This window comes from Aethalodelphis obliquidens, unplaced genomic scaffold, assembly GCF_003676395.1.
Source record: "Aethalodelphis obliquidens isolate GAN/ISIS:26980383/991018 unplaced genomic scaffold, ASM367639v1 scaffold59, whole genome shotgun sequence".
Lineage (NCBI taxonomy): Eukaryota > Metazoa > Chordata > Mammalia > Artiodactyla > Delphinidae > Aethalodelphis > Aethalodelphis obliquidens.
Window position 1 is genome coordinate 4,078,508 of NW_020838003.1, and position 13,669 is coordinate 4,092,176.

The 13,669-nt window shown below is 35.6% G+C and overlaps 1 protein-coding gene across 2 annotated transcripts in view; it reads left to right on the plus strand.

Annotated features, from left to right (window-relative positions):
* Positions 1-13,669, plus strand: part of USO1 (USO1 vesicle transport factor) — a 92,395-nt gene that overhangs the window by 40,295 nt on the left and 38,431 nt on the right. For both annotated transcript variants that reach the window (XM_027087621.1, XM_027087620.1), the window contains exons 5-8: positions 6,830-6,930; positions 7,674-7,776; positions 7,972-8,027; positions 12,251-12,371. In XM_027087621.1, the coding sequence (XP_026943422.1) occupies positions 6,830-6,930; positions 7,674-7,776; positions 7,972-8,027; positions 12,251-12,371 (381 nt within the window). The remainder of the gene's footprint in view (positions 1-6,829; positions 6,931-7,673; positions 7,777-7,971; positions 8,028-12,250; positions 12,372-13,669) is intronic.

Consider the following 13,669-nt stretch of genomic DNA (forward strand, 5'->3'; position numbering starts at 1 on the left):
AAAAAAAAATCTGAAGACCGACAACACCTGGGCCTGCATTCTCCCACGGCAGAGTCAGCTGGAGCTGAGTAACTGCTGCTTTCCTTAGATCGGGCACGTACTCTCCATCCTTTCTGTAATCTTATACCTGGCCTGCTTCATTTACATACATTACTGTCTTGCCCCCTGTAGTTGAGTTTATATTCTCTACTGTATTCACACCACTCAAATAAAAACCATTGTAAAATAAATTATATTTCAAAAGCATTTTATTAATTATATACCCAAGTGTTGTTTCATGCAATAAATATGAAAATATGCAAATGCAAAATAGCCCTACAAAGCATCGCAGTTAGGTCATTGCATTGCTGTGATAGTAGTTTCTAGAGGGAAACAGTTCTAAGGTGGAGACAGTTAAGTTACTTGCCTTTTCAACATAGATTTCTCATGTATTTGGAGAGCTATTTTCACATATGTGGGCCACTTTTTGTAGTTTTCTTTATCTGCTTTTTTATCTATAGAATTTCATTAGAATTTGGCTAGGTATTTGTTCTTGGTACCATCCGCCACAGAGCCATGATTTGTTAGGGTTCCAGGGTAGGTAAAAACAAGGTAGGCTCATTAGCCCAGCGAATCTTGTGAAATTTTATTGGATACAGGGCATTTACCATACCATGGGAATCAGGGCTCTTATTCATAGCTGATTCCAAAGAGGGAGATTTTCAGGAGATTTTATTAGCTCCCAAATTTCCATATCTTTTCCAATTTGTCATCTCCCTTTCCATCATCATGTCACCTTGCAAATAAAATGGGAAGGGTGTGCACTGTTGCTACTTAACCAGTCTGATTTTTTTTTCCAACTCCATGGTAAATTCAACTTTGAGCATTGAAAACCACAGTGTACCATGCAAAATTTTACGTTCAGAGGTGTTTGAATAATTAGGGCACAGGATTTTGTCTGCTCCCAATGGAACAACAGGAAATCTTTTAAGCAGATCAATGATAGATATCGTCCCTTGAGTCCATGCTAGTCAGTATTAGACTTCCTTCTGATTAATATTAGACCTTTGTAGCATCAAGCCTTTGCCACCTTAACTTAATACCCTTGACATAATAATTGGGCAGTAACATGTAGATAGCTTTCAAGTGTACTTTTTTTCATCCCTTCATGCCCCCCTCTATCTGTTTTTCCTGAAATAATGGAAATATTTCAGTGGAAATAATGACTGCTTCCCTAAACAATTCTTCTGAAGCCACCATTAATCTAAAAAATTAAACTTGAAGGGCAAAAATTAATAGTTTACTAATGTTAAAAATCCAGGAAATTTATTTTTATTTGGCATCCAAACAACCATAAACTCAAGTAACTACTTATTTTGAGAGATTACATGCAACTTTTATGAGAAAGAGATATAAGGTAAAATATCAATAACAGGATTTGCTTACAGACAAGCATGTTTCTGGGAATATCATAGGATATACGTTTCTTTAAACATCTTTTGCATCTTGGTGATAATACTCATTAACTAAGATTCTTAGTAACCTTACAAGAATCTCAAAATTTTTTTGAATCATCAAAAGAAGATTTATGTTCTGTATAATTTTAAAACTTGAGGGAATTCCCTGGTGGTCCAGTGGTTAGGACTCTGCACTTTCACTGCCGAGGGCCCAGGTTTGATCCCTGGTCGGGGAACTAAGATCCCACAAGCCGTGTGGCGCAGCCAAAAGAAACAAAACTTGATAATACATGTAGATGTATAGCATATAATAAATCTTAGGACTGTGGTTCTTAAGGGCAGTTTGGCCCCTCCTGCCACCTAAAGGACATTTGTTAACGTCTGGAAATATTTTTGGTTGTCACAACTTGAGGATACGTAAGGGAGTGCAACTGGTATCTTGTGGGTAAAGGCCAGGGATGCTGCTAAACATCCTAAAATGCATAGGGAGTCTCTCACAACAATGTCATTGTCAATAGTGCCGAGGTTGAGAAATCCTGCTTTAGAGATGATGATGTTGCTGTTGTTAGTTGAGCACTTATTATTCACCAAGTACTGTGCTACATGATTTATCAATACTTATTTTGAATCCTCAAAGAAAACCCTGTGTAAAAGAAAATTGTTCCCATTTTACAATTAAGGAAACTGAAGCTTGATATATCTGGGCTATTTGCCCAAAGTAATGTGACTAAATGGATGAATATGGGCTTAATTGGTCTGACTCAAAAGCCTTTGTGAGCTTCTTCCTTTTTACTGTATTGCCTCTCAAGAAAGTATTTGACTACTCCATACCCTAGCCATTCTGTTCATAAACAAATTACTTTTGCCTGTGTTAGCAATTTGTCTTTTAGCAATTTCTCATTTCTCTTTCATGTTAAGTTCAGAGATAGTACTTGACAGTTAATTGCTCCTTTCTCTTTGAAACAGTTTTTCACTCATTTCTCAGTCTCCACTGTCCCCTGATTTTCTTTCTGTCAGATGGCGCTACTTTATCTTTGTCTCCTTTGCTGTTTTCTTTCGTCTCCCCAGCCTCTTAACATTGGAACATTCCAGGGCACGGATTTCTTTCCTTCTCTATTCTCTCCTTTGGTGATCTCATCTAGGCTTGTGACTTCAAATATAGTCTGTATGCTTGCCTCTCAAATATATGTGTCCAACCCAGACCTCTCCACTGATGTCCATAATTGTATATTCAAATACTTACTTGATATCTCCAATTGGATTTCTTTTCCCCACACACAGCTTTATTGAATTATAATTGAAATATAATAAATGTACAGATGTACAATTTCATGAGTTCTGACATGTATAAACCCATGAAACCATCACCACCGCCACCAAAATAATGAACATATCCAAGTTTCCTTGTGCTTGTTTGTAATCCGTTCCTCCTCCTTCTAGCCCCATCAATCATAGATCTGTGATCACTGTAGATTACTTTGCATTTTTCTAGAATTTTATGTAAATGAGATCATACAGTATATACTCTCTTTTTGGTTCTTTTGGTCTGGCTTCTTTCACCCAGCATAATTATTCTGAGTTTCATTCATGGTGTATATCCATAGGTTAGTCCTTTTTATTGCTGAGTAGTATTGATATTTTGTTGTGTGAGTATATAACAATTTGTTAATCCATTCCCCTGTTGGTGGGCATTTGGCTTGTTTCCGAGTTTTTAGCTGTTACATTTGAAGCTTCGTACTATGTACAAGTCTTTTTGTGGACATGTATTTTCATTTCTCTTGAGTAAATACCTAGGAATAGAATGGCTAAGTGATAGTAGGTGTATATTTAACTTTATAAGAAACTGCCAAACTGTTTTTCAAAGTAGTTGTACCATTTTACATTGCCACTGGTGGTGTATAAGAATTCTAGTTCCTCTACATCCTCTCCAATACTTGATATGGTCTGTTTTTTTAAATTTTAGGTGTTCTAGTAGGTGTGAAATAGTATCTCACGGTAGTTTTAATTTGTGTTTTCATAATGAATGATTATATTGAACTTTTTTTTTTTTTTGCGGTACGCGGGCCTCTCACTGTTGTGGCCTCTCCCGTTGCAGAGCACAGGCTCCGCCGCGCAGGCTCAGCGGCCATGGCTTACGGGCCCAGCCGCTCTGCTGCATGTGGGATCTTCCCGGACCGGGGCACGAACCCGTGTCCCCTGCATCGGCAGGCGGACTCCCAACCACTGCGCCACCAGGGAAGCCCTATATTGAACAATTTTTGATGTGATTATTTGCCATCCATATACCTTTTCATTCTTTGGTGAAGTGTTTATTCAAATCTTTTGTTCATTTTTTACTGGATTGTCTTCTTATACTTGAGTTGTAAGAGTTCTGTATACATTCTAGATATAAGTCCTTGTGATGTATATTTCACAAATACTTTCTCCCAGTCTGTGACTTGCCTTTTTATTTTCCTAACATTGTCTTTTGAAGAGCAAAATTTTTAAGTTTGATTAACTCCAGTTTATCAATTTCTTTCTTATATAATTTGGACCTTTTGTTTCCTACTTATGAAACCTTTGCCAAACCTAAAATCACTAAGATTTTCTCCTGTGTTTTTCTTTTAAAAGTTTCATAGTTTTAACTCTCATGATTAGGTCTGTGAGCCAATGGGTCTATTTCTGGACTTCCTATTCTGTTGGTCTCTATGTCTGTCGTTTTGCCTACGTGACATGTGTTGGTTACCCCACCTTTATATCTTGAAATTATGTAGTGTAAGTCCTCCAACTTTGTTCTTTTTCAAAATTATTTTGGCTCTTTTTGGTCCTTCACGCTCCCATATCAATTTTAGAATCAATTTGTCAATTTCTACAGAAAAAACTTACTGAGATTTTGATTGGGATTCTGTTAAATCTACAGATTGATTTGGGGCAAACTGACATTTTAACAATACTGTGCCTTCTAATACAAGAACACAGTATACATATTATTTAAGTCTTCTTTAATTTCTCTCAGCACCATTTTGGAGTTTTCAAAGTAAATAGGTCTTATACATTTTTTATCAGATTTATCCCTAAGTCTTTAATACTTTTTGATGCTGTTTTAATTGGTGCTGTTTTTTAAATTTGAATTTCTAATTGTTCATCACCAGTATATAGAAATGCAATTAATTTTGTATATTGACCTTTGATTCCACTTAACTTTGCTAAATTCACTCTCTAGTAAGTTATTTGTAGATTCCATAGGATTTTCTACATAGACAAACATGTCATCTGTAAATACAGTTTTACTTCTTCCGTTCCAGTCTGTATGCCTTTTATTCTTTTTCCTACCCTATGGCACTAAGATCTCCAGTACAATGTTGATTAGAATTGGTGAAAGTAGATATTCTTGCCTCTTTCCTCATCTTAAGTGGAAAGCATTCAATCTTTTACCATTAAGTTTGATGTTAGCTATGTTTTTTGTAGATGGCCTGTATCATCCAATCTTGTGACTTTAAATATCATTTTTATGTTTATCGTTCTAATGTATATGTCCAACCCAAACTTATCCACTGACAGCTGTGCTTGTGTTTATCCAACTGCTTACTTGATTGATATCTCCACTCAAATTTTTATATCTCAAACTTAACACATCCAAAACTAAACTTATGATTCTGTCTATACTCTCAACTTGCTTCTTCCAGTGTTTCCAATCTCAGTAAGTGGCAGTGCCATCCTTCCACTTCTTTAGGCTGAAACCTTAGAACCACCTTTCCTTTTTTTTCCCCCCTTCTCATACCCCTGTAAGGAATATGCCAACAAATCTTGTTCCTTCTATTTTCATAAGAATTGTAACCAGTGTCTAAGTCAGTTTCACCACTTACCTTGATTATTGTCTCCTAATCGCTCTCCTTATTATTTCCCTCTTTCCCTGACATCTTAGCACAGCCCGACTAGTCCTTTTAAAAGTAAAGTATTTTTTGTTTAAGTAATGTAGTTTTAAGGTTCAGAAACTGAATTCTTTTACTGATGCAAGAGATGATAAAAGAAATATTTCTTAGGGTTTCCGAAGGATAAACCTAGCATATTAATCAATATGTGAGAAATTAGGTTTTATTAATAACCCAGAACATTAAAATATTTCTTTTCTACTTTTGGTCTCTTCTTTTTTCTCTTTTCTCTACAAATAATTAGATGAGATTATCACTGTCACTGTCAGATTGTCTTGCTATTCTTGTCATCTGCTGGGTTTTTTCCATTTCTAAAGTATATTAATATTAAAATATCACATTTAAAAAAGAACTATTTGAGAGATAATAAATATGTTTGATCTTAACTGCCAACTCCTTTGGTTTATAGTCACTGCCTGGAGCAATATGTGGAAAAGGCTTAGCTATGTCTGGAATGGGTAAGGGGATGGGGAGTAGTGTATTTGCCATCTCTCAATTGCATTTATTAGAGTAGGCAGATTTTAAATGATAATTTGCTTTGGCAGTTGTTGCTTCAGTTTTTAGTGATCCTTTACATTTTTTTGACAAAGTACATTGAAACAACAAATAGCTTAAAGACTTTTTTTTTTTTTTTTTTTTGCCGTACGCGGGCCTCTCACTGTTGGGGCCTCCATTGCGGAGCACAGGCTCCGGATGCGCAGGCTCAGCGGCTGTGGCTCATGGGCCTAGCCGCTCCGCGGCATGTGGGATCCTCCCGGACCGGGGCACGAACCCGTGTCCCCTGCATCGGCAGGCGGACTCTCAACCACTGCACCACCAGGGAGGCCCCAGCTTAAAGACTTTTAAGTGTTAAGGACAAATATAAAATCTTTTAAAGAATAAGTGAAAACTTAAATGCAAACTCTGGTTTTATTGCCGAATAACTATAAGACATATATGTTGATTTGCTTGAAAAAGATACTGAAAAATCTGTAGATGATTGGTTTAATTTTAAAATTAAATTATTTAACATAGTAACAGAGTCAGCAAGGACTATATGTTCAGTAATGTTTGTGGGGGAGGAGCTTTTGAGGTATAATTTACATACATTAAAATTTATTCTTTGGGGTTGTATAGTCCTGTGTGTTGGGCAGATGTATACAGTAGTATAACCACTATCACATTTGAGATAGACTATTTCCATCACCCCAATAAATTCCCTTGTACTCGAGTTAGAAGTTTAACCGAAAAATAACCTTGAGAAAATGTGAAAATCTAAATGTATTTTCTTTGAATATCATATTTAAACAATTAAAGAATAAAAATTTATTTAAATGACCTTGAAACTTATTTTGAGGATATGTCTTTCTAGCATAATTGTGGTATCACTTCCAGGCACACTGTTCCAAGAAAATTATCATTTCTGCTTAGCTTTTTCAACAAAAAGGATACTTTAAAATAACAAAGCATCATATTCAAATACTTTATCTTTGAATATTACAGAAGAAAACTCCACAAGACAGAGTGAGGATTTGGGAAGCCAGTTTACAGAAATTTTCATTAAGCAGCAAGAAAATGTCACTCTTCTGTTATCTTTATTAGAGGTAAGTAAAGAACCTTGCTATTTTTGTCATCTTAATAAGCTTGTTTTGTTGCCCTTTTGGGTGTTATTGAGGAAGCAACATATATAGATACCTTTTTTTAAAAAATAAATTTATTTATTTATTTATTTTTGGTACGTTGGGTCTTCGTTGCTGCACGCGGAAGCCTAGTTGTGGTGAGCGGGGGCTACTCTTTGTTGCAGTGCACAGGCTTCTTGTTGCAGAGCACGGGCTGTAGGCACGCAGGCTTCCGTAGTTGTGGCTCATGGGCTCTGGAGCGCAGGCTCAGTACTTGTGGCGCACGGGCTTAGTTGTTCCGCGGCATGTGGGATCTTCCTGGACCAGGGCTTGAACCTGTGTCCCCTACATTGGCAGGTGGATTCTTAACCACTGCACCACCAGGGAAGCCCCTATATACCTTTTCAAGATAGTGAAATTTGTTGTGTCATTACAAGAGATTCACACGTGTGTTTTAAGAACTGTGTAGTCTCTTAGAATACTGTCTGCTTCTTATTTCCATTTTTACAAAGTACTGTTATATCTAGTCAACAACAGTTTAATCAGTTTGATCAATTTATATTAACTCTTTTCTTTTTATTGCTTTTTATTTCTTAAGTTAATTTTTTAAAGTTTGACAAACTCTTTTTTTGTTTGTTTATAGTTTTTGGTACCATTCTACTAGTTGAAAAGTTTTGCTTGAAAATGTGAATTACAAATGTTAAATATTTTAAATTCCTATATTGTAGGAGTTTGATTTCCACGTCCGCTGGCCTGGTGTGAAACTTCTTACTTCTCTTTTAAAACAACTAGGGCCTCAAGTGCAGCAAATTATTTTAGTCAGTCCTATGGGTAAGTGACTCATCTTCCTTATATTATTTTGATTTAAAAGTGAGGATCATAAAAAACAAAAACAAACAAAGTAAAATTGAGGATCATTCCTATGGGGGGGGGACTGAAATGATGCGTTAATAAATTGTTTATAATTTGAATCACTATTTGTGTTTTTGATCTGCCAGTGTTTTTCACATGGTTATATGTTTCTAGGTGTTTCAAGGTTGATGGACTTATTAGCGGATTCCAGGGAAGTTATACGTAATGATGTAAGTCAAGTTTGAAGAAAAGTCTAAGAATATGCAGCTTTTTTTCTCTTTTTGCAAATGAAATCTTTGTTGACCCTTATTCAGAGTCATAGAAGTTAGATTTGGAAAGTTGGGGTAATGGTTTAGACCTTTTTAAGTTATATACAAGGCCACATTTTTTCTTTGTTTCCAACCTATTCAGTATTTTGGCTTAGACAAATGACTTTGCTATTCAAATTTATGCCTTCCACAAGTTTAGGATTTCTTCCATCCTTTTCTGAAAGGTTGTACTGACACCAAATTCTACCTCCAAAAAGAGCAGAGGAAACACCCCTAGACATTGAACTGCATAAACTTAACAAAGTGTAACATTTGGAACCATCACCCTTAGTTGATTGAATACATATTTCAAAGGATTTTCCTTGTAATCTCTATTTAACTATAGAGCGTGATTTGCTTTGGAGTTAATTTTTCATTCTGATTTAATATTTGCATATACATTTGAGTATTTTCTATTGATGAATATTGTTTTGTTGCTTGAACGTTCTTTTCTGTTATCTACAACTTGATCAAAACCATAATACTTTAGATAACAATTGGAAAAATCTTTTTTTTTTTTTTTTGCCGTACACGGGCCTCTCACTGTTGGGGCCTCTCCCGTTGCGGAGCACAGGCTCTGGACGCACAGGCTCAGCGGCCATGGCTCACGGGCCCAGCCGCTCCACGGCATGTGGGATCTTCCCGGACCGGGGCACGAACCCGTGTCCCCTGCATCGGCAGGCGGACTCTCGACCACTGCGCCACCAGGGAAGCCCCTGGAAAAATCTTTAAAATTAAAATTTAGAGCTAGGGGATCTTATCAAGCTAATTCAGTCTCCATATTTACACGGAGAAGCCCAAGACTCACAGAAACCAAGTGACTTGTTCTTTGTTAGTGATGTCTTATTCATCTTTGTGTTTGTGGTACCTAGCCCTGTACCTTTCTCATCTTAAGTGCTAATAAATACCATTTGGATTGCTTTTAGTCTCACAACTGTTTCCTGACAAAGCAGAGACAAAACTGAAATGCTCTTGACTTCTAATCCACATAGACAGTTTTTATTTTTAGCTTTGCATTTAAAATTTTGTAGTACCTACGTCAATGCAGTAATATAAGTGGTGAAATGATATAGTAGTATAACTCATGAGAAGGACAGTTTTTATTCTTTAATATTCTTTTAAGAATTGTGTACCTATCTATTAGGAATTTTGAGTATCTTTTCTTGACTAAAATATTAGTATGTATCTTAAACCTGAATTTGGTGTTCTGCTCTTCTCTTTCCTTTAACTCTCTACTCTTTTTTTTCTTTTCCTAACCTTTTTTCCTCAGTTTTTATTTGAGACAGATAAAATGATTCTCTATGTTGGCTTTCATTACTTTTATGATTAGAGATTAAGTTATATTTTTGCTGTGATGTTTAGATTTTGGAGTTTTATAGCCATCTTTCCTTTGGCTTCACAGATTCATTTAAATTCTTTGTGGAGACTTACTATCGAACATTATGCAGTAAAACACAGTGTAATACACCCCAGTTGACTCCAGCAACCAGTGGAAACTAACTGGCACCTGTGGCAGCTACTAGTGGCACTCTGTTACTGCCCAGAATAATACACTGCTTCCGCCCCCCCCCCCCGCATCCTTTGTATCTTTTTCTTTCTTTATCCTTCTTTTAAAATTCTCTTTTCATTTCCTTCTTTTTAATATTTCTCATCGCACTCAATGACAGTTATTAATATTGACTAACCTCTCTGGGAGCCTGTTGGTAAAGATTTTTAGCCTCAGTTTGTTTTATATTTGAAACATTGAATTTGATCTGGATTTAGAGAATTAGTTGGTCATTTATCATAGATACAGTGAACTATCATATTTATTTATGTTACTTAGGGCTTAAAAATTAGCAAGAAAGGTTGAGAAAACTCTAGGAAGTAACTACCAGCTCACTTCTAAATGATAGACTGTAATTCCATTCTTTAATTTTTAGTTTTTTATTATGAGAAATGTAAACACACATGAAAGTAGAGAGAATACAGACAAACCCGTCCCCTAAACCCATTAATTTTCAAGATTTTATTATACTTACTTCATCCATCCCTCCCCTCACCACTCTCCTTTATTTTTGACTAGAGTATTTAAAAGGAATCAAACAATCTGTATAATTTCACTATTACATACTTCAGTATACATGTTGTGTGTGTGTGTGTGTGTGTGTGTGTGTGTATTTCCTTATATAACTACAATGCCATCACATTTAATGAGATAACAACTTTGTCTTAGCTCTCATTAAATAAGGTAACTATTTCTACACTCAAGTTTCCCAGTTGTCTCATAAATGTCTTTTACAGTTGGTTTCTTCAAATTAGTTTCCAGACAAGGCTCTCTCATTACATTTGATTGTTAATGTCTGTTAACTTTCTAAAGGGCTTGATTAAGTTCTGGTTCACCTCTTTGCTTTGATATTTCCTAGATGATGCAGTGTACTTAATTTTGCGGCACATCAGGAAATGTAATATCTGGCTGTCTCACTTGTAGTGATCGGTGGGTTTGATTCAGGTGGTGACAGCCAGATCCCTCCATGGATCCCTTCATCCATTACATCTGATCATTCATTAATGATCATTGCCTGATTCATTTATTTTGTTAAGAGTTTCAAAATGATGATTTCTATAATTCTGTCATTCATTCACATTTATTCGGCTGTAACCTTCCTCAAAGAAGAACTTTACTTCATCAACCAGTATATTTTATTACCCTGAATTATAATTCATAGATGAAAGGGAGGATAAATAGCTAAATCCCTTTAATTACCAGTTTTTAAAGTAAGGAATTGGTGCCCACTTACTTTCAATGACCAATGAGTATACTTTCATTTCTAGTAACATTAGTGGATGTGTTTGATTAGAGGAATATGTCTCTTAATAGTCAGGGAAAAGAAACTGATATGTATTGAGAACTTAGGTTCTGTAGGAGTTATTTTATCTCCTTTAGTCCTCATAAAAACCCTATGACAAAGATACCATCCTTGTTTTACACATGGGTATACTAAGACTTACATTACATAAATTACATACAGAGTTTATGTAATTTGCTTCAAGTTGCACAGCTAGTAAGTAGACCTTTAAAAAACCCACTGTATCGAACTCATAACCTTAGTGTTCTTTCCACTGTATTTATTCCTCCCTTTGTTAGCAGTTAAACTCAAGTTAACATTAAGTAGGAGAATATGACATGTAAAAATAACCACTTTTGCTTTCTTTCTCATCTAATGTTGAGACTGGACAGTAAGGGGAATGAGTAGGAAAAGCCCAGTAAGGCTGTGGGTATTTTTTGTCTTATATAAATACTTATTTGCCCAGTACTGACAGCCAACAGCTTATTTGACTCTTTGGAACTTTTGAACTACTTAGTTGCTCTTCCTCTTCCTCTAAGAAAATTAAATATTTTCTGTCTCTTTGACCATTATGGTATTGTTGGGCTCCTGTGGGCTCATAAAATACTTGTTGTTTGATAGTGAAATAAGCAGAAATGGTTAACAGTGACTATTTCTTGAATAATAAAGAAGTTGCAAAATATATAACCTAAATCTAGCTCAACAGGAGCTGAGAAAACTAAAAATCAGAAGCAAAGACTACTGAGAATTGTCTCACACTAGACATGGTGTTCATGAGGCATGAATTCTCATTCTTCTTTTTTTCTATCAACTTAGAATCAAGTTTTGGGGATTTCCGGGCCAGATAATTACAAGAATATCTGAACATTCCCTGCTAAAATGTGGTGATGTTTATTGATTTATATTATTGGTTTCACAATTTTTTATTGTTACTATTGTGAAGCATGTACCGAGGCATTACTGAGACAAATATAATCATGTTCAACTCTCTTAGACCACAGTGAAAGCCAGGTAATGAATGATTGATGAATTGATGAATATGCAAGAATTGTTGTATATTTATATTGTACGGTGAAAAGAGAACTGAATTAGGAATTGGTAGACATGGGTTCCAGTCAAGGATCTGTCTTTCGAGATTTATATAGCTTAGGGAGGTAAATTGCTCACCTTCTCTGTCCTTGTTTGCCCTATCTATAAAGTGAAGGAGTTGGACTTGTGAAATTCCTGCCACTTCTAAAACTCAGTGGTTTTTAAAGTAATTTTTAAATGTCTTGTAAAAGTTGTATTCCACTAAACATTATCTTTCTTCTCCATAAGGGCGTCTTACTACTACAGGCACTAACAAGAAGCAATGGAGCAATCCAGAAAATTGTTGCTTTTGAAAATGCTTTTGAGAGACTACTGGACATTATTACCGAGGAGGGGAACAGTGATGGAGGTATAGTATGAAGAGATTGATTTGGAAAGATTCCTTTTGTTCTCACGGACTTGTTAACTTTTCAGGAATGCAACTGAAGGGAGAAATGAGGACATACATTTTCTTTGTTGTTTTGTTAGATGTTGAGAGAGGCTTCCCTGAGGGAGGATGGATACTTTATATTCTTTCTTTCTTCCATTATGGTGTGTCGAATATGGATTTCTTTTTATTTATCCTGTTTAATATTTGTTAAACTTCCAGAATCTGTTGATATCTTACATCATTTCTGGAAAATCTCAGCTATGTCTCCTCAAATACTGCTCCATCACATTTTTTCCTATCTTTCTGAACTCAGATTCAGTTCTCTGTCATATGATTAGATTCTCACTTTATCATCTTACTTTCTTGTCTGCATTTTCTTTTTATCTTTTCAGGCTTTCTTCTGGATTATTTCTTCTGACCTGTTTTCTATTTAAACGATTCTCTCTTCACCTGTATTTGATCAGCTTTTGAATGTGTCCATTGAGTTTTAAATTTTTCTTTTCTAGAAGTTCTGCTTGTTTCTTTGGCAAATTTGCTAGGTAATTTTTTTATAACTTCGTTTTCTCTGCATGTATTTTCAACTTATCTTTCATTTCTTTGAATATAAGAAACAATTACTTCACGATCTCTGTCTGATAATCGCAGTATTTTAAGTCTTTGTGGGTCTGATACTTTGCTCTGCTGGTTCTTACACATGGTACAACATTTTCTGTGTACATGGTTCTCTTTGACTATGTTTTGTGTCGTACTTAGCAGAATTACTTATAGGAATTTGAATCCTAGGATGAAAGTAATTTCTTTCAGAGAAAATGTGCTTGTTTCTGCCAAGCCCTGGGGGTGCAGTTTGTCTGGGATCACCTCATTCCAGATTGAAGGGTTGATATTCCCTGGACTACTCAGGTAATGCAAACCCGAGCTACAAAACCTATGAGGACTAGTTAACTTTGCATTTTTTGCACCCTGAGGATATATCCTTTTTTGTTTTTTTTCTTCCTTAGGATATATCCTTTTGAGGTCCCATTTTATTAGGTGAAAAGTTTTCTGTTAGATTCCTTCCCTACCTTGTGTATACCCTTGGCTTTGGTTTGTTTTCCCTCTGTCCCATGAGACTGTCAAAATAAAAAGTTTAGATTTATCAAGATTGAGAAATGTACTGCCAGCCAAAAGGTACTTTTATACTTAACTATCTGTATAGATATCCATTTTCTTGTCAGTTTTAGCCTGCTGTACTATCAGTTCTTCGTTGCTCCTAGGCTTTTTTTTTTAATTCAGCATTT